The sequence below is a fragment of the Larus michahellis genome, chromosome 1 (genome assembly GCF_964199755.1).
Source record: "Larus michahellis chromosome 1, bLarMic1.1, whole genome shotgun sequence".
NCBI classification, from domain to species: domain Eukaryota; kingdom Metazoa; phylum Chordata; class Aves; order Charadriiformes; family Laridae; genus Larus; species Larus michahellis.
Window position 1 is genome coordinate 99309960 of NC_133896.1, and position 23622 is coordinate 99333581.

The window sequence follows — 23622 nt, forward strand, 5'->3', positions numbered from 1 at the left end:
AATGTTTCCATTTTACCACCACAGACATACCCTTGTTTGAGCAAGTTAGGGTGATATTTGTGTTTGGAGATCTGTGTGTCGAGTCCCACATAAGTTTACTTAACTTTTTGAACACTTGAGATTTGTTCTTAGTGTCTTTAAACAAGTATTTCTTCATTTTAAATACTCCTGTATTTCCTGCTTGATGAATTGACAATTGTTATTAATGTATGAAATAAGCATCTTTTAAATTTCCTTTGACTGCCATGTTAGAATGATTTATATTTTTTTAACTCTGTTTTTAGTTAACAACACTGATACCATGCTAGCCTCGTTTTGATATTTAAATCTGTTTAAAATACTTCTGTATTATATACTCCGTCAAGTATTGGCAGTATTTCATTCTTTCTCCTGCATAATTAATATAGTGGTCTTTTCAGTGTTTGTGGGTGTTTTGTTGTTTTGGTTTGTTTTTTTAACTCTTGACGCAAGTTGACTTCATGATCAGTCCCTGTGAATTAAAAGAACAATATGGGAAATTACATAATCACAACTAATAAAGAATTGCTACTGCAAGTCTGACAACTGGAATATTACTTGGGATTTATGATTATTTTCACTGCTACTTTTTAGGGATTGTTCTATGAAAGGAAGACCGTTTCATCTATTTAGACTGCTTCTTCAGTACCACGAGCCTGAACTCTGCTCCTTTCTTGATACCAAGAAGATGACTCCAGACTCATATGCACTCAACTGGGTAATAAAGTGAAAGTAGGGAAACATAATGAAAAATAAATCTCTGTTAAAATTTAAGTACATGTTGCGAGTTTATGGAAGAGTAGTACAAGAGGTTAAAACTCCATATATTGAAATAAATTGCATGTTTTTATATAGTGTAGGCTTTTTGTCTTTGGTGGTTTAAAATAAGGTGTGAGATATTGTTAATGTCATGTTTTTATTGTGCTGGATGTTAATTGAGCCACTAATGTTAGGAGGTATTTGGAATAAGTTAGAATGAGAGCAACTGACATACTCAAAAAGTAAGAAACCATGATGTTAGTTTTTATAGTGGGCAGCTGTACGATTGTAGATATGGATTAAAAAATAGCCTAATGGGTCTTTTAAAGTCAAATTACTGATTGTTTTAAAAATCTCCATGTTAATAGATATGTTTGACTGCCTGATACAGTGCTTTGTCTTTTAGAATTTAGGCATGTGTATTTTACAGCTCTTCAAGAATTGGTCATTTCCTCCTCACCTTAACTTGAAAACTGTCTCGAGTTGGGGGTAGTTATAAAGACGCTTTCCTCAATCATTTTTTTTTTTAATGAAGTTTGTGTAGCAGGACTACAACATAAAGCAGCAAAATTCTCATGTTTCAATGCTACTTAGTATATGCGGTACAAAATTGTGATACAGTGCTTGCAGAGGCAAACTCTGTAAATCAATAAAGAAGGCTTTATATGCCTGATGAAATCTCTTAGGCTCTTTCAATGACTTTGTAAAATTTTTTGTAACTTCATTACTTTTAGTTAAAGAAATAAGACTGAAATGAATTATTAACCTGCGAGATCTGTATTTGTGGTTTAGTTTTTTTAAAGGTGATTTTTTTTTTTTAAGGCTGCTACCAATTTTAATATTAAAATGTGTCCAGGAAGAATTTCCATATTTGGAAAATCTGCCTTTTGCCAGTCATCAGCCTTCAAAGTTGTGTCTTTTCCTTAGTAAATACAAACTTCTTTGAAGTTGTTTGTTAAAAGTTTATTGATTCATTAGGAAAAAATCTTCCCTTTGAAGGAGGTAGGGAAATGAGCTAGTGTAGCTGGCAGTCTTAATATTATGCTTTCTGGTGTACGGTCTTTAAAAAAAAATCAAAACTTAAACGTCATTTTATAATATGAGATTATGTTAAAATTCCTTGTTTCATCTGTCAAAAAATTTAATCTATAAAGAGGTATTTCTAACATTCAGAGACCTTCATTGCCTTGTTGGTCAGGGACATTTTGTCTTCAGTTGTGTTTGACTCAGAATTGGATAGATCTTCTTACCTTTTGTTATAAAAGTATACTAAGAAGTGTTGAAATATCGTGTTTAAAAACCAGATACTGAGCTTTTGAAAGCTGTAGCTCTGTTGATACGGAGTTTGTATGTGTCAGCAAGTTCAGTAAGACCGCAGTGAAGCCAGCTGGTATGCATTTGTATGAAAAGAAGTTCCTACCTTTTATCCACTCTGAACTTTGCATATCAGAGAGGATGTATTTTTAAATGGGAACATGGGGGCAGGCAAACAGTTTGTTAAATGGTAAGGAAAATTTTCTGTTGCTTGCAAATGTTTAATTACTCATCCATAAAGCATCATAACATGATGTTAAGTGACGTTGTCAAACTAATGTGCAACCATGTTCAATTAGCTTGGTTCTACTGTGAAAAATACAAAGAATGTTGTTTACAGGATCTTTTCAAAGTCTTATTTGCTAAGCTAGTTGCGTAAATAATATTCTCTTATTATTGTCTTGTTGGTATAATTGGTATTTAGCAGTGGCTATGGCGTAAACAGGATTCCAGCCTCATTGTGTTAATCTCTGGTTGAATTTGCAAGGCTGACAATGCACAGCTGAGTTTGCCTTCACACTAGGCATATTCATTCACAGATAATCTGTAGCATTACTGCACTGTCTCAATAAAAATTTTTTCTGAGGGTAGAAACATCCTTCAATACATGGTACAAATGTATATTTTAATGTAATTTTGTTGGTTTTATTTTATTTAGATATCTTGTGTGTCTGTTAAAAATGTTGCTTTTTCTCACACTATTTTTCAAATTTTTAGCTTGGAAGCCTCTTCTCATATTACTGCTCAGTTGAAGTCACTCAGGCAATATGGGATGGATATCTACAACAAGCAGATCCATTCTTTATTTATTTTCTAATGTTAATCATCCTTGTCAATGCAAAGTAAGTGTATAGTTAATTCTTTGGGACATTCCTTGCTGACACAGTTTTAATCCACTGTTGTTTCATTTTGATTTTACTAACTTAATCTATGTCTGTGACTTTACTGTTTTCAGAGATGTTATCTTAGCACAACAATCAGATAAAGAAGAAATGATAAGTAAGTACTTCTCTTACATAGCTGCTACTGAAATGTTTACCCAGTATAATCCCCATTGATTATTATTTTTAATTACTAAATAACTGAATAATTTAATTATTTCCATGTGATTTTCTCATTAATGAATTCCCTCACACAGTAAATCCTTTCTTAGTATTCTTTTGTTGCATCACATTTGCCCTGTCCTTAACATTGTTTTCTTGTGTTTCCTTCTGGCACTCCCACACCTAGTTTTATACTTCAGTTTGGAGTAGTTGAAACAATCACCGTGTTTCTAAGCCCAAAGCAGGAACTTTCAAATCCTTTAACTCTACTGCACTTCTTGCTTTTTCAAGATTATTATCTTTGTATGCACTCGATTTGAGCCTAATTCGTTGTTCTTGTCTTACCCTCTTCTGTTTTTATAGAAATTACACTAAATTTCTTGTGAGCCTGTTGCACCAGCCTTTTTTATGTTTTTTACATTCCGTAATATAATTAATAATCTCCTAGTAGTTAAATTGAGGGCGCCCTGAATTTCGCATCTTTGCTATATACTGCAGAACTACAAGGTACTACCTTGTACCATCTTGGACATACTGTATTGATTAAGTGTTTCAGGTACTAGGTATTACTGATTAAGTACTCTGTTTTAGAGGATTCTCTTGGTCAGCCCTCTAGAAAAGGCAGCTGACTTAGTATTACAACTGAAAGCCAAAATTATACAGAGGTAAGAGAGTGGTAAAAAATAATTTGTGTAGAATGCTTGAACTTCTAGCAAATAGCATGGGTTTCCTATAGATAAGGAGTATTTCCTCTATCTTTTCTTTCCCCCTGGAGAGTGAATCAACATTCATGTTTAATCAATAAACTCAATTGTGCTAGGCTGTATTAAAAATAACTCATTTTATGATGTGAAAAGATGTATTGTGCTTCTTTTTGACGTCTGAAATAATGGTGTGCTTATGTTGTTTGTGTATCTCAGAATTCTTAGAAACTTCACCAGCCAATCTCGATTTAGAGGATATAGAAGATCTCTTCTCTTTGGCACAATATTACTGTAGCAAAACTCCAGCTTCTTTCAGGAAGGTAATAACAAAGTAATTTTGAAATCCTCCTCTTCTTGGTGACTGTTTAAGCTTCTGCTGACAGTAACTTTGAATATTTCACTGTAATGATTTTTTTTTTTTAAAACAATTTTTTCATCTTGTTAATCTGGTGGTATTTACTGTTGAGGATCATTGAAAGCTAAGAAGGTTAAGTGAAACATGTTATAGAATTGTAGAATGGTTAGAGCTGGAAGGGACCTTAAAGATCATTTAGTTCCAACCCCCCTGCCATGGGGTAGGAGCACCTTCTACTCGTCCAGGTTGCTCAAAGCCCCATCCAACCCAGCCTTGAACACTTCCAGGAATGGGGCGCCCACAACTTGTTCCAGTGCATCGCCACCCTCAGAGTAAAGAATTTCTTCCTAATATCTAATCCACCCTCTTTCAGCTAGAAACCGTTACCCCTCATCCTATCGCGACACTCCCTGATAAAGAGTCCCTCGCCGTCTTTCCTGTAGGCCCCCTATAAGTACTGGAATGCTGCTATAAGGTCTCCCCGGAGCCTTCTCTTCTCCAGGCTGAACAACCCCAACTCTCTCAGCTTGTCTTCATAGCAGAGGTGCTCCAGCCCTCTGATCCTCTTTGTGGCCCTCCTCTGGACTTGCTCCAACAGGTCCATGTCCTTGTGTTGGGGGCCCCAGAGCTGGATGCGATAGTCCAGGTGGGGTCTCACGAGAGCCTAGCCACTTCATCTGCCAGTTCCCTCAAGACCCATGAATGAATCTCATCAGGTCCCATGGACTTGTGCATCTTCCAGTTCCTTAGATGGTCACAAACCTGGTCTTCTCCTACAGTGGGTGGTTCCTCAATCTCCCAGTCCCTGTCTTTGCCTTCTGCAACTTGGGCGGTGTGGCTAGAGCACTTGCCATGAAGACCGAGGCAAAAAAGTCATTGAGTACCTCAGCCTCATACCATACCTCAGTACCATACCCAGTGGTATTTCATCATGTTAGCATGGTCAGAGTGGTGAACAAGCATGTTTATAATGAAAGTTCAGGCCTTGCCATGGTTTTCAGAAAGAATTTCAGTTGATCAAAAATCTGATTAGCTGGGCAAGATGCACGTGTATCAGGCTTAATGTTTGTGACATGGTGGATATAGTTTTACTTTAAGCCTTTACATCTAAAGACAATGGGCTTCAGTTAACTTTTTGTTTTTTCCTCTTGCCTTATTAGGACAACCACAGTCTTTTTGGCAGCAGCTTGCTGGGCCTCAAAGATGATGACACAGACTTGAGCCAGGCTCTCTGTCTAGCGGTTTCTGTGTCTGAGATTCTTCAAGCAAATCAGCAACAAGGAGTCAGTATACTGAATTACTCTCTTCTTCCTCCCACTCGATTTTATGGAAAAGGAAAATAATCACTTACTACTTTGTGTATCACAAATATTTTTGAGTGCTAACAACACTGATGAATATTTGCTATTTCAGGAAAATATGTTCTTGTCTTGTAAGTGATCTGCTGACTACAGTGCATTTGTGCTGTAGCAACTAGAGCTACAGAACAGGGGAGCTTAATGTAGCTGATTTGAATCTGAGGAGTGAGAGCCTAAAGTATTATCTCACTAATTTTATTTCCTTTCCAAATGTAGCTATTGTAGAGAAAATCTAAAACCCGCTATCAGTACCTTTTGAGAAGAATGACATTATGAAATATCTGTCTGTTGTCAATGAAAGGTTTAAACACAAAAAATACTATTCAAGCTATTTCTGTTGTAGTTAATTACAGACATACTTAGATGCAGGGACTTCCCTTAGAGTATTTAAGACCAATATATGGATAATAGTATAGGTAGACTACAGCGTTTCTTATTGACTACTGGCTTTTTGTAGCAGTTTCGAGGCCCTGGTTTCATCATGCATGCTTTTTTTTTTCCCTAGTCCAAGTAAAGTGTCTGTTTTTATCCTGCTTAAGCCAGTGGGGTATAAAGCTATCCTTATGTGCTGTGCTGAGTAGTAATGGACTGTTGAATTAGGACTTCAGAGTTGTCCCTTCTGATGTCTTGTTGATTTGTGCCCTTATACCCACTATATTTCTTTTCAGAGGGGTGAAATAATTACACTGCATGCACTTGGGTGAACCTTTCTGGTGTGCAAACTGATGAATTAATGGGAAATCACTATTAGAATACGGTTGTTAGTCTGGTAACTGTAGATGTTCAGGTTAATCCAATTAAATAAGACTTTCTGATAGCTGTTAGCCCCTTTGAGGGGGGCTTGTAGTATTGGAATTAGTATTAAAATATAATTGAATTATGTACTTTCCCATCAATAATTAAAAAATTTTAACATTTTCTAACAGGTCAAATCTTTATCTTTCAGGAAGGAGTAAGGTTCTTTGTAGTGGATTGTCGTCCTGCAGAGCAATACAATGCTGGACACTTATCAACAGCGTTTCATTTAGACTCGGATTTGGTTTGTATGCTTTTTGTTTCTTTACTGATTTTTGAATCCTGAGTGAAATAGAAGGAGAGCTAAATGTTTGTCTTGAAAAATAAATTATACTTCATTTAGACTCTAGTCTATGTACTGCAGTGTCTAGCTATGTGATGAGGTTTCAAAAGTTAGCTTCTCTAAAGGAGACTGGTGGAACCATCACCTTACTGAGAAGTTTAGTCCTTAATGACATTAGAATTTGGGATTCCAAATCTCTGCTTAGAACTGGAAAAACCCATACAGGCTACAGACTAGGCATTGCTTGGAGGAGAAATCTCTTTTTAGCATCATAAATTTCTAATGAAAGGTGTCATTAATTTTAACAAGTAGCTTCCCTCCCCCAGCCAGTTTTACTACAGCCTTCTTGTAAGGAGCATATGTCTTGGAAAGGATTTGGTTGCTTCTTTAAAATTTTTGCAGTACAATATGAGAGAGAAAGTGCATTAATTTTGGGACTGAGATGTACTACGGACTAATTACTTCATTAAAGATTTTGCTGTAGTTTCCATTTGATTATGAATTCCTAACTGAACATTCAATCCTATTTTTTTTTCCTCTGACCTTTTTTCCCCAAATCACTTATAGTTCAGCTGACTTACAGTGTATTCTTCACTTCTAGATTAACCCTCTACTATTTCACTTCAAGCAGTCTATGGATGCTGCATGGAATGATTTTTATGTATATACCCCAAAAAAGGCTTTTTTACCTTTCTTAGTTAAGAAGCTCGGTCCTGACTCTGTTATCTTTACCTCTCTAATTACAGTGATGTATTATTCAGTATTATTTGCACAAGTGTATTTATATAGGAGAGAAAAGGAGGCTGAGGGGAGACCTTACTGCTCTCTAGAACTGCCTGAAAGGAGGTTGTAGTGAGGTAGGTGTCAGTCTCTTCTCCCAAGTAGCAAGTGACAGGACAAGAGGAAGTGGCCTCAAGTTGCATCAGGGGAGGTTCAGATTGGATATTAGGAAACACTTCTTCACCAAAAGGATTGCCAAGCGTTGGAACAGGCTGCCCAGGGAGGTGGTTGAGTCACCATCCCTGGGGGTATTTAAAAGACTTGTAGATGTGGCACTTGGGGGCGTGGGTTTGTGGTGGACTTGGCAGTGATAGATTAACAGTTGGACTCAATGACTTCAAAGGTCTTTTCCAACCTAAACAATTCTATGATGCAATGTTCTGGATCTTAATATAGCTCAAAAATTATCTATGAAAAAACTTTCCCCATAACACATGGGTGTCCTTCTGCTAGCCTTAATTCAGTATCATATTCAATAAAGTAGAAATAAGCATTATAAATTATTAGTTTAAAAACCTAGTAATATATGAAAAAGAAGGCCATGAAAACAATTCTTAAATTGGATGGGATTAGTTCATATATATTTAAATTACATATTGGAATTAACTTCTGCAGTGTGTGTCAGTTGGCATGGTTAGGATCCTTCATGAACCACGCTGGATGAATGTCACCAGATTCGTCTGTTATTAGGAGTCTAATGACAGGAAAACATTGTAGGGAATAATCTTTGCGACTAAAAGCTATTAATAGAACTTCATTGTGTTTTATACGCTTGTATGTGCAAAGTACACACAATTTACTTTAAGAGGAGGCAATGGGGAAAGCACCTTGAAATCCATCACATTTATAGGTAGTCTTAGATAGTAGTGAGATTTAACACCTGTATAATAAAGCAGCAGCATTTGGCTCTAGGAAAACCCCAGTTAAAATTCAGGTTAACTTACTGATGGTTTGGTTGTGTGCTTGTTACTTTGTTTTTAGTCATTTAATCCTGTGTAAAGGCTAGATAATGAGAATTCAACCTCCTCCCCTCACCTCCCCCCTTGCCCCCCCAGGTATAGATCAATATTTCCTTATTAATTTAAATAAGTGCCTTCCCCACAAGAGCAGGGGGAAGCACAAATTTCATCTGTATTTAGAAAGTCTTAATATTGTATTTAGAAAGGCATAATAGGCCTTGAGGAGACCGCAACCTTAACTTTTTGAGAGTACTATGAATCCCAGGTATCTCCCTATACTCCTGGTTGTAAATTTTTTTCCAAACCTCGCTAATTAAATGAAATAAGCCTAGCAGGCACACAACAAGAGGATCACCTTACTGTCACATAGAAATTCTCGGTATTGTAAAGGGTTTCAAAACTGCAAAGTTTGAACATGTTGTGCTCAAGCATGTGTAGATATAGAAACGAGTCCCTCTGCCATATTGCCAACTTAATGCAACATGAAAATTGGAAAAACTTTTTCCACTATTACTTGGTGCCTGCAAAAATAAACTAACAAATATTAGCTGGGGAGAGCAAGGTGGAGTCAGGAAGAACAGGACCATTCTCAGTGTTCTTTACATAACATGAGATCTGGGTCAGGCTGTCTTTTGTGTGTGTGTTGCCTTGCTTGTGCTCAACAAATTATAATCGTTTTGAAAGTTTCTGTCTTTTCACAGGTTGTATTACAGTATGTTGATGTCAAACAGCACTTGTTTGTTCGTTCCACAGATGCTTCAAAACCCATCAGAATTTGCACAATCTGTAAAATCCCTATTAGAAGCACAAAAACAGTCTATTGAGTCTGGCTCCATAGCTGGTGGGGAACACCTCTGCTTCATGGGAAGTGGCAGAGAGGAAGAAGACATGTATATGAACATGGTGCTAGCACACTTCTTACAGGTACAGCTAAATTGCTGTGGATTTTAATTAGCTGAAATAAAGTGTATCTGCACATGTCACTGATACTAAATGGCAAAGTGTTTTCCCCTTAAAATCTTAACAGTTTTTTTACATTACTCAAGTTTACAGTTTTTATGAAATTAACCCACGTTTCATTACCATGCTTGCAAAACCCATTCCACAGATTTTTGCTTCAATCAAAAATGTCTTTTCTGTTGCAGAAAAATAAGGAGTATGTAAGCATTGCCAAAGGAGGATTTATGGGTAAGCTTATTAATAGTGAGCTTTGACTTGACAAAACTTGATATCTTAACGCTGTTGGTATTTTTATAAGGCTTTGGCTAGAAATCAGCAAAATGAATAGCAAAAAAGTCTCATTTGTCAGGTTTTTGTTTTCTGTAAGTCAACACTCTGCACTTGCGCGTTTGTAGTTAGCTGTTATGGCTTACCCACCATTTCTGAATGGTGAAAAATTAATACAAGAAGTGGGGGAATTCCCTCTTTATTCTAACTTATTCTTTATGTTTAGCCTCAGATCCATATGAAGATGCTACTTCATAATTACTATTAATTGTTGCTGTGTTTTGTTAAATCATCAGTTCATAATTCAGCACTTTGTGTTGCTGAAATCAGTCAGGCTCTACAACAGCGGAGAGATCTGTGTTACAATAAGGGTAGCACTCTTGTACAAGAGTATAGAAGCATCTCTGGTCAATATAAGTGGTGTCATAATAGCTATCTTTAGGATCCAAGCAATGATTTATTTTTAATTGCTGCTATATTTTAGCTGTAATCTTCAGTAAAATAAAGGTTATCCTAGTGCCTTTGTACTAGCAAAAGTATCTGAATTTATCTATTTTATTAAATCATGTGGAGCAAAAATTGTTACTGATTAGTCTTGGCTGCACAGTATTTTCACCAACAGACTAATTCCAGTGTAGTTCTGAATATTTTTTTTTAATGGTCTTTCAACAGCTCTCCAGCAGCACTTAGCAGATATCAATGTAGAAGGACCAGAAAATGGATATGGCCACTGGATTGCTAGTACCTCAGGCTCAAGAAGTAGCGTAAACTCCTCTGTTGATGTAAGTGAATTTTAAGCACAAGTGGCAGTGGGATGGGAGCCCCAGGTGTAATGCGTTTTTTCTTCATATTCCTCGTTCTGTTCTGTAAAATACATTGCTGCAAGTCACGATTGTTTTCAATTCTGTGTTTAATTTCAGACTATGTTCGCTGTCTAGCTGGAGGCAACCTAAACATTTTTATCCTCTTGACAGCAAGAGCTTGTAGAGAGGAACTTGATGTAGTAATTTTCCAGTAGAAAGTATGTAATGGACAATTCTTTTCCCGGCGCTTCTTCACTCTGGGAATAAATTACTATAAAACTGCCACATAGTTTCATGGGAAAGCTCAAAATTGTCTCTGTTTTATAGCTGATATGTTGTACATAGAATTTGGCTTTTAATTTGGATACAATTTATCATTAATAGAATTCCTTCCTCTCTAGATTTGCATGGCAGAGGGCTCAGTAATAAGGTTTGTTAAGCTTACTTTATTAGATCATCTTTACCTCAGACACATATCGTTGCTGTCATTTAATAGAACTTAATGCTGGAATTTATGTTCTTCTGACTACCAAAAAGTAGACTGCTGTTTTGTAGTCTGTTGCCTTTCTTAAGAAACTAGAGATGAAATAACAGTATTTTTACATGATTAATCCTGAGAAGAGTTACTTTTACAGGGTGATTCTCCCAATGGTTCAAGTGATGGAAAAGGAGTAAAGTCCCTGGTGAACAAAATGACAGTTGCTTTGAAGACTAAATCTGTGAATGTGAAAGAAAAAGTTATTAGTTTTATTGAAAATACATCTACTCCTGTGGACAGGTGCGTCACTTATGAATTAGCAGTGAAGAATGGCTTCCCATTTCAGGTGGCTATTTTGTAAATGTGAAGACTGTGCTAATTAGGAAAAAAGTTATCTTCCAGGTGCAGCTTTTAGATTTCCTATCCCTACCTTCCTCACAATTTTATCATAACACTGTAAGCCTACTGTGCTGCCTTAGTATTGCAAGGCCAGTGTAAGCAGCCTTTTCTCTTGAATGTCTGTCTAGAATTTGTCACTGCATGGTTAGTTTGACTTCTTAGAATATGTCAATTCTGTATTCAATATAAAAGTCAAGAATGGTTTCACATTTATTTCTCCATCTTGACTTTAATGGAATGGGTGAGTGACAGAAAGATTCTGGACGGGTTTTTTTGTTTTGTTGGTTTTGTTCTGTTTTGGTTTTCTTTTTTATTGCCCCATTTTGTCAAGTTGAGGTTAATTTATTTTTTTTAAGATCTTGATTTTTCAAGCCCTGATGTAAAGCTGCTTTTCAAACCCAGAATCCACTCTTTTTAATTTTATGTATTTTCAAGTAGAGCTGGGAACAAGAATGTGCAAAAATGTTAAGATACTTTCAAAGTTAGAAGTAATCATTCCAAACGCTTACCTTAACTAGGTGAAAGAATAACAGCTTTCATCTGTCAAAGCTTTAATTGAATAGCCTGTTTTAGAGTTCGTTAAAATGCAATCTTTGGAGTTCTGTGTTGCTAAGACATTGATATTCAAGAATCTTACAGAGCTAGCGTATGTTTGATAGCAGGATTTTAAACACGTGCCAAACAAACAGCAGGTTTTAGTAGTCTTGTACCTAATCAGAAGGTACAGACTGTTGCTTCTTTTGGTGTTGGAAAATTATTTTTTTTTAATTATTATTTCACAATGAGGGGCAAAAATTTCTTAAATAAAACTTGGTAGTAGCTTCTATTGTGTGACGAATTCAAGCAAGGCTTATATTTAAGCCATACAAACCATGAAAAAAATGCATCTTTTAATAGAATTTTTACAAATATTTCTCTACCTCGTGGTTAGCTGTCATGAAGCATCACTTTTATAAGCATCCTCCTTGAAGAAGATACATTGCCAATATAGAACATTTCAATTATTTATCTAGATTTTACCTTTAAACTTTTTTTTAATTCTTTTGTTCTGTCCTCTGCCCCAATGTACTGTAGAATACCTTTCAATATTTCCTGGCCAGACAGAGCAAGCCTGGAGCGGTAAGCTTGATAATTAAGCAGTCTGACTAAAACCACCTTTGTTGTATTTAGCATGGCATTGCAATATTTGTAAGCATTGGTTACACTGACAAAATTGCTCACATATTTTTATATTAATTTAGGGTTTTTGAATATATTAAAGCTATTGGTTTTTACAAGTACTGGTCAGGGGACTAGAGGAAGGAAAAGAATGTATTGGCAGTGCTTTCTTCTTAGTTTCTGCTTTGTTATTTCTGTTCTCTTCCTTACTATTGCTTTTTATGGATTTTTTTTTTTACTTGTCATTTCCTATATACATTTTATTAGTGACTTGTACTAGTGAAAGACACCAGGAGCAATTACTGAACAGATTATGCCTTAAGGTTTTAACAGGAGAGACTACAACTATGAAAGGGACTTGTTATAAACTGTTCATAAAGCATCATCAGAGCTTAGACGTGACAGGGAATCCATACAGAAATTCTGCCTGGAAATCTGGAACTTTTATGGTTCTCATCACATGGTGTTAAAACATACTGGTAGAGCAGAGGTGCTCATTACTGGGGAAAGAAAAATGCTGAGTTATAGGTAAACATGCCTTGCATCTCTCCCTCATCTTTTTCATGTAACTACTGTGTTTCACACAAACGTGGAGTCCCACATTTGACTCGGATTTATTGCCTTATTATTTCAGAAATAAAAATTGTGAATTGAGGTTAAATAAAATTACTCGTGATAAATGAAGGACAGCTCATGTGTAATCACCTTGGAACTTTGGTTATCCTTTAGGAACTCTGTTATAGCTCTTGACCCTCATAGGCTGAAAAGCATGAAGATTGGTGCTGGAAGAATTAAGGAAGATCTAAAATGCTGATTGGGTTTTCAAGGATTTTGGACCAATTCTTCTTTCAAGTAGTTTGCAAATAGTTTGAGATAGGATTTATCCGTAAGCATTACAGAATGGTGGTGTGTGAGCAAAACCAACAGTAATGTTAACCGGTATTTTTTAAAAAAAAAAGGGAATATCCCAATAGCATATAATATATTTTTGTTAATTTACAAATCCTAGAAATCATGGGGATTTCTCCCCACGTTTTGTTTATCAGTTTTTAGAATATGGTAAGAAAGTCTTAAAATTCCAACTTAAAACACTTGATGGCTCTGTTTGATAACTGAAAGACACTTGAATCTGTATTTGTAACCAAGAAGTTTTGATATATTGAGATTATAGTTCAGTTATTTACTTGCTCCTTTCACTGACATTGCTCATCTTCTTTCATTGGGAAGATGCAGTAATAAATTTGCTCACACTGTGGATCACTAGACTATTCTCAAATTTGCGCTTCTTAAAAACCTGCAATGGCATTCTTTTCCCATCCATTCAATTAGATCCATTTTGTGTTTATCACCGATATATTTAATTTTGCAGGTTTGCTGCTAAATGGAATTACACATTCCATTTGTAACAATGTAATGGTAGCCTTCCATGCAACAGGTTAAAGGAAATCCATTTCTAGTTTAAGATGTTCCCAGTTTTTATAAAGTAGCTTTTTACTTTCTCTTGTCTTGACTAACTTTGGTCTATAAACACCCAGAAGATCTTCTCTTAAATCCTCTCTGTGTAATCCAATTTGACACTATTTAAATGTGCTGCTGCTTACTCAATTGGTTATGTATTACTAAAGCATATTTACAAATCCTCCATATAGAAGCACTGCCTTCTTGAATTGTCAGTGTCATTGATGCTTATTGTCTTCAACACTAATGAGCATGTTTTTGTATGTTTATTTTTTGTTTCATTGTAGAATGCATTTCTGTTCGTTGGGGTTCTTTTTCCTATTAAACATTTCCTTGTTTTGTCTACATTAGCCGTAGAAAATTCAGGTTTCTTTTTTTAAAATTTCAAATATGCTTTCAGGTATACATAAGTACTGGCATTCCTTTATGTATTACTAAAGAGGTTGCCTCTCCAACTTGGTTCTACAGTAGCACGTAAACTGGAGTTTGTGAATACACTTAGAACAAGAACCAGGGCTTGTAGTTCATAGGAAATACAAATACACATTGCGGGGAGGGAGGTTATAGAAATTGAAATGGGGGAAAGGAACAGGTGGGGTTTGGTTTGGTTTTGTTTCTTTAGACTACTACATGTTGCCAATTCTAAAGGCTAAGATCAGGAAGTGTTTATTTTTTCAGGAATTAAGTATTTTGTGGCTTTGAACCTTTAGGTTTTCTCATATTTTTGAGATATTTTCAGCAGTTGAGGGCCAGAACTTTTTAACATGACAGCTGTGGCCATGTAATCACAGTACTCTGAGCTGGACCGTTAAAATATCTCAGGATTTGTAACTGTTACTGTCAAAACATTAAGATGCAACCGTGTGTGTTTGTGTCATTTGATATAATCCATAGAAATAGATTTAAATGTTATTTTTGAGGTCAATAGCTTCGCAGAAATCCTAGTGATGCTGGGATTTTAGCAGTAGGGATTGCTTCACAAAAGATTTCAGGATTTGGTTCATGACGGAAAAAGTAATGGACAGGAAGTCAGAGTTCACGCTACAGTGGGTGGTTTATAAGCCCACTTTGAAGTGCTTAAGGTATTTTGTTATCTTTTGAGGAATTAACCAGAAAAATGAGCTTCCAGACGTGTTCGTTAATAGTCTTAATTTATTTTTTTTCCTTCATCCCAATTTGGCATCCTTGTAAAGCTGCCCTGACTGTCCAGAAGTATTTCAATTTCATGCTAGAAATTTCATAGCATTTTGTCAGTTTTCAGGTCTCTAATGTATTTTGCCATTTGAGAAAGTGACCAGAAGTTCTTCCTGAAACAAAGAAGTATTTCTTTTCACTTTTTATTTGTTGCAGCAGTCAGCCTCGCTAAGTAACTGAAATATGTGCTTTCACTAACCAAATAGCTTGATGGCCCAGTCACAGCTTCCTTGCAAGCAGCTTCATGAAACTCTCTTGTCCTCCTCAGTTGCACAGTTGTGTTTACATTTTGCTGATGTGTTATTGTAGGAGTCATACTATCAGCTTGACAGTTACATTTCTTCTCCTATCCCATGTCCTCTCCTGCCCTTTTCATTGCCAACAGACATATCAGCAGCAGTGACAGAGTAGGAAAACCCTACCGTGGTGTGAAACCAGTATTCAGCATCGGAGATGAAGAAGAATATGATACTGGTAAGTAGAAGATTTTCCTCTTTACTTATATTAGCTTATTTAAACAAAATTATTAAGTTTCGCTAAATCATGAGTGTATTTTACATCTTTGTCTTACAATGTGACATCTTTTTAACTGTGAAGACAACCATTTTTTACTAATGACACAAGTTTATTCGAGGTAGTAAGGGCATACTGAAGAATTGAAGGAGTCTTGCTAGTCTGAGTGATGGGGCAATAAAATTCAGTATGAATTAATGTGAGACAAGAAAGACATGAAAGAAAAACAGTTCTAGCTTCAGATACAAAATGGTAGACTGGTTTGGCTGTGTCCAGGAGCAGTAAGTTTATAATAAGTAAGTGCTCATTAGCAGTCAGAAAAGCAAATCAAATGCTAGGAATTACAAGGAAAGGAACAGAGTAAAACAGAGGTCATTATGTCACTGTATAAACCTATGGTTCACCCACACATTGAATATTGTGCGTCTTGATCCTCTATCTCAGAAACAGCATGTTTGAACAGGAGAGGTTCAGAGAGGGATAAGAAGGGTGAGGAAAGATGTGAAATAGCTTTCACAACAGCCATAACTGAATATTAGAACTTCTGCTAGGTGAAATAGACAATTTAAGGGAAGAAAAGCAGCCTGCAAAAATAATGCCTGGCATGGAAAGGCATCAACAGATGTTTGTTTCTTCTTGTACAAAAAACTAGAAGCCACAAGAGGAGGTTTTCCTGGAATGTAGTTAAAGTGGTTTTGGTACTTCATGCTGAAAGATATTGGTGTTGTAGATACCAAAAGTTTACAGGGCTTCAAGGATAGTCTGGACAAGTCCATGTAAAAGAGATCTATTAAACTATACTGAATGGATAAATCAGAACAGCCTAATAAATCCCCTGAGCTGAAAATAGTTGTCTGCTGAGAGAGAATTAAAGAGGAATATCAGATACTCGTGCTTTTTTCTTTCTTCCCTCTGAACAATTGTTTATGTCTAGGTAGACCTTGATTTGAACCCGTATAGCTACTCTGGGTTTAAGTGAATTGAAAAGTTGTCTGATGTTGTGTGAAAATTTTTTCTTTTCTTTTTTTTCTTTTTACCCCCTCCCTTCAAAATAGATGAAATTGATAGCTCCTCAATGTCAGATGATGATCGAAAAGAGGTTGTCAACATCCAAACGTGGATAAATAAACCTGATGTGAAGTATAACTTCCCCTGTAATGAAGTAAAAGAAAATGGACATATGTTTCCCAGGTACTGGAATTAGTCCTAAGCTTAATGAAAATGTCTGTCTTGATACACATTTAAAAAAAAATATTGGGCTTTTAAGTTATTCTTGATATTAAACTAGGAAATGAAGGTGCGGAACAACCTAGAACAAAATATTACCACTATATTTGCATTCTTATATTTGCAGTCTTATAGAATGGTAATTATGTACAAGTCCTTGTATGAAGTTTTGCTTTGCAAAACAAGATAGAAAGAAAAATATTCTCAATATACATAGCCTTATTTTTCAAGACCAGGTAGATCCAAGTACGTGTGCCTCCTTTTTTCTTGTACTACGCACCCATCTTGCCCCTAAGATTCAGTGACCTTGTTAATCCTCCAAGGGCAGAACATGATGCTTGCTGTATCTTATCTTCCACAAAAAGTACAAATCCTGTTGAATCTAGATTACAGAAAATTTTGATGGGCGTTCTCTTGCATCATGATCTGTTCTTGTCTTTTATTATTAATTTTATTTTCCCATTAGATTTATTTTTATTTGGTGTATGGTTAGTAAGCTGTCATAGTATGACTTCTCAAGCAGAGTTGGAACTTAACTAGTGTGTTCCCACCACTAGTTGAACATGCATGCCTTCCGTGAAGAAAGCAAAAGTGGGTATTGAGCTAAGATGGCAGGTCAGCATCTGCATGTTAGTGCTTGTACATTCATTGACAATGATGGAGTGCCAGCACATCCTTTCAACTTAGGTCTGATGCTCCATGTGTAGAGTTGCTGCTCAGTAGGTGGAGGGATGGGGTTAGGGTATGATTGAAGGACGGAAGAGAGGCTGGAGGCGTTTTCCCTACTCTGTGCATTTCCTGACACATTACTGGTCGTTGGGATCATTTTTCATAGCATTCGTGGCTGTTGTGTTGAGGTGGTGATGTTAACTGCTCACTCTGGTTTTGTATGCTGTTGAGGATGCTATGTTTGTTTTCAAAAATAGCTATGATACAGTACTGTGAAGGAAAATCTGAAGTATTTTGTAGACCTTTCCAAATTAGATTTGGGAACTGTTTTATGTAGCTCTCTCCCTGTAGCTTATTTGTAGAATTTAGCTTTCTAAATAGCTGGTATGTAGTTCATTAGCAAATTTAATTTGTATTTTTCTTTTTCTTCAAGTCATCTCCTAGTGACAGCAACTCATATGTATTGTTTGAGAGAGATTCCATCACGAAAGGGACTGGCTTACATACAGTCTCGACAGGCACTCAACTCTGTAGTCAAAATCACATCCAAGAAGAAACACCCGGAACTGATCACCTTTAAATATGGAAATAGCAATACTTCAGGCATAGAAATTTTGGCGATTGAAAGGTAAGCCATCTCAGTAGCAAAGATCTAAGTAGTAATGATCTACAGAATGCTGTCAGCTGGAAATCAGGGGCATGCTGTAGTTCCCATAATTGAGTTCAAAAGTAGTATTTTTTTATTTAGGTATAGATAATTCAGATGTGAACTAGAAAAAAGATCTGCCAATGGAATGAGGAGAGTTTACAAGACACAGCAGAAGGGAACTCCGTGGTCTGCAATGACAGTTGTTGGGGATGGGATGTGTGGAAGTGTTTTCTTTCTGTAAGGTGTCTTAAATGAAAATGAAGTGGACAGCTATCTGCAGCCTGAAGTATGGATTTGTGAAGAGAGTGATTTAAGAGAGTAATCTTTCTTCTGTGGTATCTTTTTTGAGACTTCTAACTCTTCCTATGCATTGTACAAGGAGTCTAAAAGCCTGACCTCAAAACTCTGAACCCCTGAAACATGGTTCCTGAAAGTTAGATATTGCCATGCTCAACATTTGCTTGCTTAAGGCTGGGGGGAAGTCAGGGGGATGGGTGTATTGGGCTTTTTTCCACTGGCGTAGCCTGTTGTTTCTTGGCACTGTTTTGACAAAGTTGCTGACATCAGTTGGACATTTACTCATCCTCTTCCTTGGGGAGAACTGTGTGCAGTGGGTGCTCTGTTTCCATAAAAGGTGGGAGATGAGTTTCCCAGCTAACTAGGGAAGTTGTTCTCTGCCTGTTGGCTACTTACAGTGAAATTAGTTTGCTAGTAGGTCAGACAATGATAATTTAAAATGTTGCAGAGAACTTTGCTGCTTGTTGAATTACTTCATCGCCACCTTGTTGACTGGAGCAAATCTAGAAGGGAAAGGATCATAAACAAATGATCTAGAGCTATCTGTAAGAATTAAAAAAGCCCAAACAAACAAGAACTGACATGCTTCAGTTGGACAGTGCTGTCTCTAGAGATCTTGGAACTGCCAGATCTATACTGTTGTCAATTAATAAAGAACTTTTCCTTTCCAGGATGGCCTGTGAAGCACTCCTAAGCAGTTCTAAGTTCACAAATGGAAAGTGTTTCATAGTATAAACAGGAAATAAATAATATTTTCTCAGTAGTTTTTCATTTTTAATATATTCCCCTCCTCCTTCCTTCTAGTTAGTGCCAGAGGAAAAATCAAAACAAGAATTATGGAATTGATACTCAAAAATTTTATAGTGAATTAATGATGGCTTTTTCTAATCTTTTTTTTTTAAGGTATTTGATTCCTAATGCAGGTGATGCTACCAAAGCCATAAAACAACAGATCATGAAAGTATTGGATGCCTTGGAGAGTTAATAACTAAAGACTTTGTAGAGAACAGTTTATAAAGAAGAAGCAACCAAGATACTGTATGTGGACACAAGCTGACTGTTTCCCAACTTGAATACTAACTTAAGAGAATTTTTCTGTTTGCTGATGGGAGTGCCTGAGTAGCAGGCTTAAGATAGGGTAAATTATTATCAATTTCTGAACAGGATTTTTAATTTTTGTATTGTTCTGTTTTTTTGTTTTGAAATGTTTATTATAAAGGTCAGTTTGTTTCATTTTTAATGCAGCCTTAATGTGAGTGGTCTGTGTTCATATTAAGTGTGTTAAAAGAATGAAGCACTACCAGATATGGAGAAGCAGTTGAAAACAGAATGGGTTTTTTAATTACTGTCCCTTGAAAGTAAAATGTCTCCACTGCCTACAGTCTATAAATTTGATTTTGCTTACTGGGTAATATCAAGGATTGATTAAAAACTTGGGTTTATGTGCAGAGCAGATAAAAATATTAAAAATACTGGTTCCTTCTCATTAAAAATGGTTAAGTCCAGGTTGGGCTACAGATAAATGGGAAAAATGCAAGCAATTTGTAAAATTAAGTTTTTAAAAAGTCTTATCTAGTACTAGGTTAAATAATTCGAACTGGTTGTAAGGGTATTTTTAAATACCAAAACGAACTGTGCACAATAAGCTTTTACTACAGGGTTGTGATTTTTTTAATTATGCAAAATTTTACATTTCATAGGTTGAAGCCATTTCTCTTGTAAAGACCAGTGTGTGCATTGAAATTGAACCTAATGCTTCATGACAGAATATGACAGTCTAAAACAAGTTACCTTGCTCCTCAGAAACAAGATGTCTTAAGATAGTAATTAGACATTTAGAAACCTTTAGTTCAGCACAGAAGTGTGTATGTGCTGATTGAAGGTGTGTTCAGCAAGAAAAATAGTGCGCACGAATAAAGCGAAGAGATTCAAGTGCTATATACCTGTGATAGATGTATTCATTACCTGTCGCCTTCATTGATTTGAGGATTTGCTTATATTCTTTTAACTAACATCTTCTAAATTAGTTAATGTTTCAGAGATGGCAGCTATGTGATTGTTTATCAGCAGATTTCCGCTTGTTCCAAGAATGGTTCTCCTGTTAAAAAGCTCAGTACAGGGATGTCCTTATGGCCGAGGCATCACACCTTTATAGACCGATGTGGAAATTACCAAAAACTGTGAAGTAAAGATAATAGGGATCAGCTTTGCTGCGTGAAGTCTTCTGAGTATTTAAATCAAAACCTGTGAATTGGTAGATCATCAGGAGGTAAAATAAATTAAACTGACCTTTATAAAAAACAGTTATTCTAAGTTATTTTACTAGGAATCAAGCTAGGGCACCTTACTTCTGGAACTAATTCCTTTTTTTTTTTTTTTTTTTCTTCTTAGTAACTGAGTAAACACCAATAGAACTTGAACTGTTGGAGATATTTGCATGAAATTGCACCTGGGCCAACACTCATGTATTTAGTTTTGCCCAGCAGCTGTTGTATTACATTTTCCTCTTCCTGCTCCCTTCTGAAAATATCCTAAAGAGTCTCTGACTCTGTGCCTACTTCAGCAATGAGATTTTTTTCATGTAAAGATGTTTGTGTTACTGTTTATAAACTACAGTTGTAAATAAACCAGTACAATTTGAACATAACTTGTTCTGTCAGAAAGCATTTAATTGCATACTGTGTGAATCGTCTGAATCAATTAACAGTTTTTCCTAAAGGTATTTTGTAAATGGAAGTGAATTTGATCATTGGAATGGAAGAAGCTGATGATGGATCATAGGGAGCTACCGTCAGTGACATCTTAAAGTAAGTATTCTGGAATTTAGACTTAGACTAATTTAATTAAATACTTTTGAGTGAGCCATAGTAAGCATTCCTAGAAAGGTAAAAATGAGTTATCGCATGGTCAAATTATAGAAAGGGTCTCTGCATAAATACCAGACTTCTCAGCATCATTTTTTTTTTATATTATGAAAATGTTGATAAAATGATACCTCTCATTTCTCCTAGTTCTTGGGGCAGGTGAAATTGTAAAAAGTACACTCATTTGTTACATAGGTGTATTTGGGTGTTAAATGTGGAAAGTGGGTAATGTGTATGCTTCTCTATGAGGACAACAAATAGCTTTTAGATCTACAGTAGGTAAAGCTGCAGTAAGTCAGTTCTTAAGTTTCTTCTGTGTAGAAATGTATAATCCAAGCCATTAAGAGGCTAATTATTTGCAATTTGTAAGGCAATGTATAAGTTATTATCAGGCTCCTTATATTACAAAGCTCAGTACAAACCATGAATAAATTCAGTAGTGGTTTATACATCTCTACCCACAGTTCAGAGGCTGCTTTTTCCTCATAGTGTATGGATCTGTAGTTAGCATGTTGGTTACAAAACTTGTATTGCTAAGCAGGAATTCCAATTGTAGTACTGGAGTGACAGTTTTTGAAAAGAAAATTCAAAATAGTCAGTGTGCTACTTCGTGTCCCTTTCATCTTCAAGGAATTTTTTTAAAATTATTTGTCAGAAGTTTGCAGGCTCTTGTTTTATTTTGCATGCACTGCTGTCTGTATTGTTGAATATAAGATGACAGGTGCTGTGTTGCTAGGGTTTTATTTTTATTTATTTTGGGGACAGAAATGAGGTCTGTAGCAGGAAAGAAATGCTCTTCTCAGAGTAAGCTTTCCTGCCAAATGGAAGCTCTTACCTATGTGTTTCGTAGCCAGGGTCAGTGCTCCCGTGCTCACTGGTGTCTCTTCAGTTGTCTCACAAATTCTTTTAGATTCTGATCTGTATGAGAATTTGTACAGAACTTTCCATGTATTACCTCCAAAAATACTGTGACTGTGGAGATGTGTTTTTACTTACATGGCCTTCATCAGGTGTAAGTAAAGATTACTTGCTGTTCTTCCACTTTAGTTCCCGTTAGGCCTTACCCCTGGGTCTCAGCAGTGTTTGTAGCTTTTCCTTGCACCTACATTTCGGCTGAAGATTCAAAACTTTTGATACTGTCAAATAACCTTTTTTAACATAGGCATAGTCTGCTGCATGGCTGAAAAGTTTCGCCTTTTTGGCAAGGAATGGGGGTGATAGTATGTAACTTGTTCTTTTGGGTGTATCTAGTGCTTTCAGATGTTTCTGTTTTGAAACTTGAGAAATACACTGTATCACTCTGAACCCTGGGAAACAGTGGCTTTTTAGCTTGAGCTTTTTGCCTTGAAGGGGTGGTACTGCTTTACTGCTTTTTCACTTTCTTATTCCTTGTAAGAGTGTGAACTCAGGCGACAGCTGTTCTTTGCACCTGGAGCCCTGCAAGGTGTGCTGTTAAAAAAAAAAAAGTTCATATATGCTGTTTCTACTACCATGGGTAGGTGTAAAAGGGAGGGAGGCCTGCCAAAGAGCTGCTGCGTCCCCTCATCTGCAGTTGTCCATTGTTGGTAATTATGCCATCCTTTGGCTTGGTCGGTTTGGGATGAGGCGTTCCCTTTACTGCTCCAACGCACAGATTGAACAGTTTTTCTGTTGGAGGGAGGTTTGTAACTGCTGCAAGTAGTGGTGGTTATGCATTTTATGGTGGTTATGCACTTCCCATCCTTTATCTCTCTGCACGTGTTTCCTGAAAGTGAACACATGTGAGAGAGTAATCACCCTGGGTTACCCATTTTGTTTTATCTTTGCCCTTTCTGCTGTCACGTGCTTTCAACTTGTGGAGATACTCTTGCGTGAGAAATACTGCCTCTACACAACATAGAATCATAGAATAGTTTGGCTTGGGAGGGACCTGTAAAGGTCATCTAGTCCAAGCCCACGTGGATGAGCAGGGACATCTTCAACTAGATCAGGTTGTTCAGAGCCCCCTCCAACCTGACCATGAATGTTTCCAGGGATGGGGCATCTACCACCTCTCTGGGCAACCTGTGCCAGTGTCTCATCACCCTCACAGTAAAGAATTTCCTCCTATATCTAGTTTAAATCTACCCTCTTTTAGTTTAAAGCCATTACCCCTCATCCTATCACTGCATGCCCTTGTAAAAAGTCCCTCCCCGTCTTTCCTGTAGGCCCCCTTCAGGTACTGGAAGGCCGCTATAAGGTCTCCCCGGAGCCTTCTCTTCTCCAGGCTGAACAACCCCAGCTCTCTCAGCCTGTCCTCAGAGGAGAGGTGCTCCAGCCCTCTCATCTTCGTGACCCTC

The 23622-nt window shown here is 36.6% G+C and overlaps 1 protein-coding gene across 13 annotated transcripts in view; it reads left to right on the forward strand.

Annotated features, from left to right (window-relative positions):
• The window catches only part of TBC1D23 (TBC1 domain family member 23), a 35908-nt gene extending 14821 nt beyond the window's left edge, over positions 1-21087 (forward strand). For 5 of the 13 annotated variants that reach the window (XM_074595656.1, XM_074595607.1, XM_074595587.1 and 2 more), the window contains 15 exons: positions 613-736; positions 2809-2933; positions 3047-3090; positions 4055-4158; positions 5354-5476; positions 6498-6590; positions 9122-9292; positions 9514-9556; positions 10268-10377; positions 11034-11176; positions 12350-12394; positions 15471-15559; positions 16654-16789; positions 17928-18122; positions 19344-21087. In XM_074595656.1, coding sequence (XP_074451757.1) covers positions 613-736; positions 2809-2933; positions 3047-3090; positions 4055-4158; positions 5354-5476; positions 6498-6590; positions 9122-9292; positions 9514-9556; positions 10268-10377; positions 11034-11176; positions 12350-12394; positions 15471-15559; positions 16654-16789; positions 17928-18122; positions 19344-19425 — 1627 coding nt within the window. In that variant the 3' untranslated portion in view covers positions 19426-21087. The remainder of the gene's footprint in view (positions 1-612; positions 737-2808; positions 2934-3046; positions 3091-4054; positions 4159-5353; positions 5477-6497; positions 6591-9121; positions 9293-9513; positions 9557-10267; positions 10378-11033; positions 11177-12349; positions 12395-15470; positions 15560-16653; positions 16790-17927; positions 18123-19343) is intronic. The other 8 variants (XR_012588446.1, XR_012588444.1, XR_012588443.1 and 5 more) reach the window with 4 other exon arrangements.
• Positions 21088-23622: the final 2535 nt, after the last annotated feature.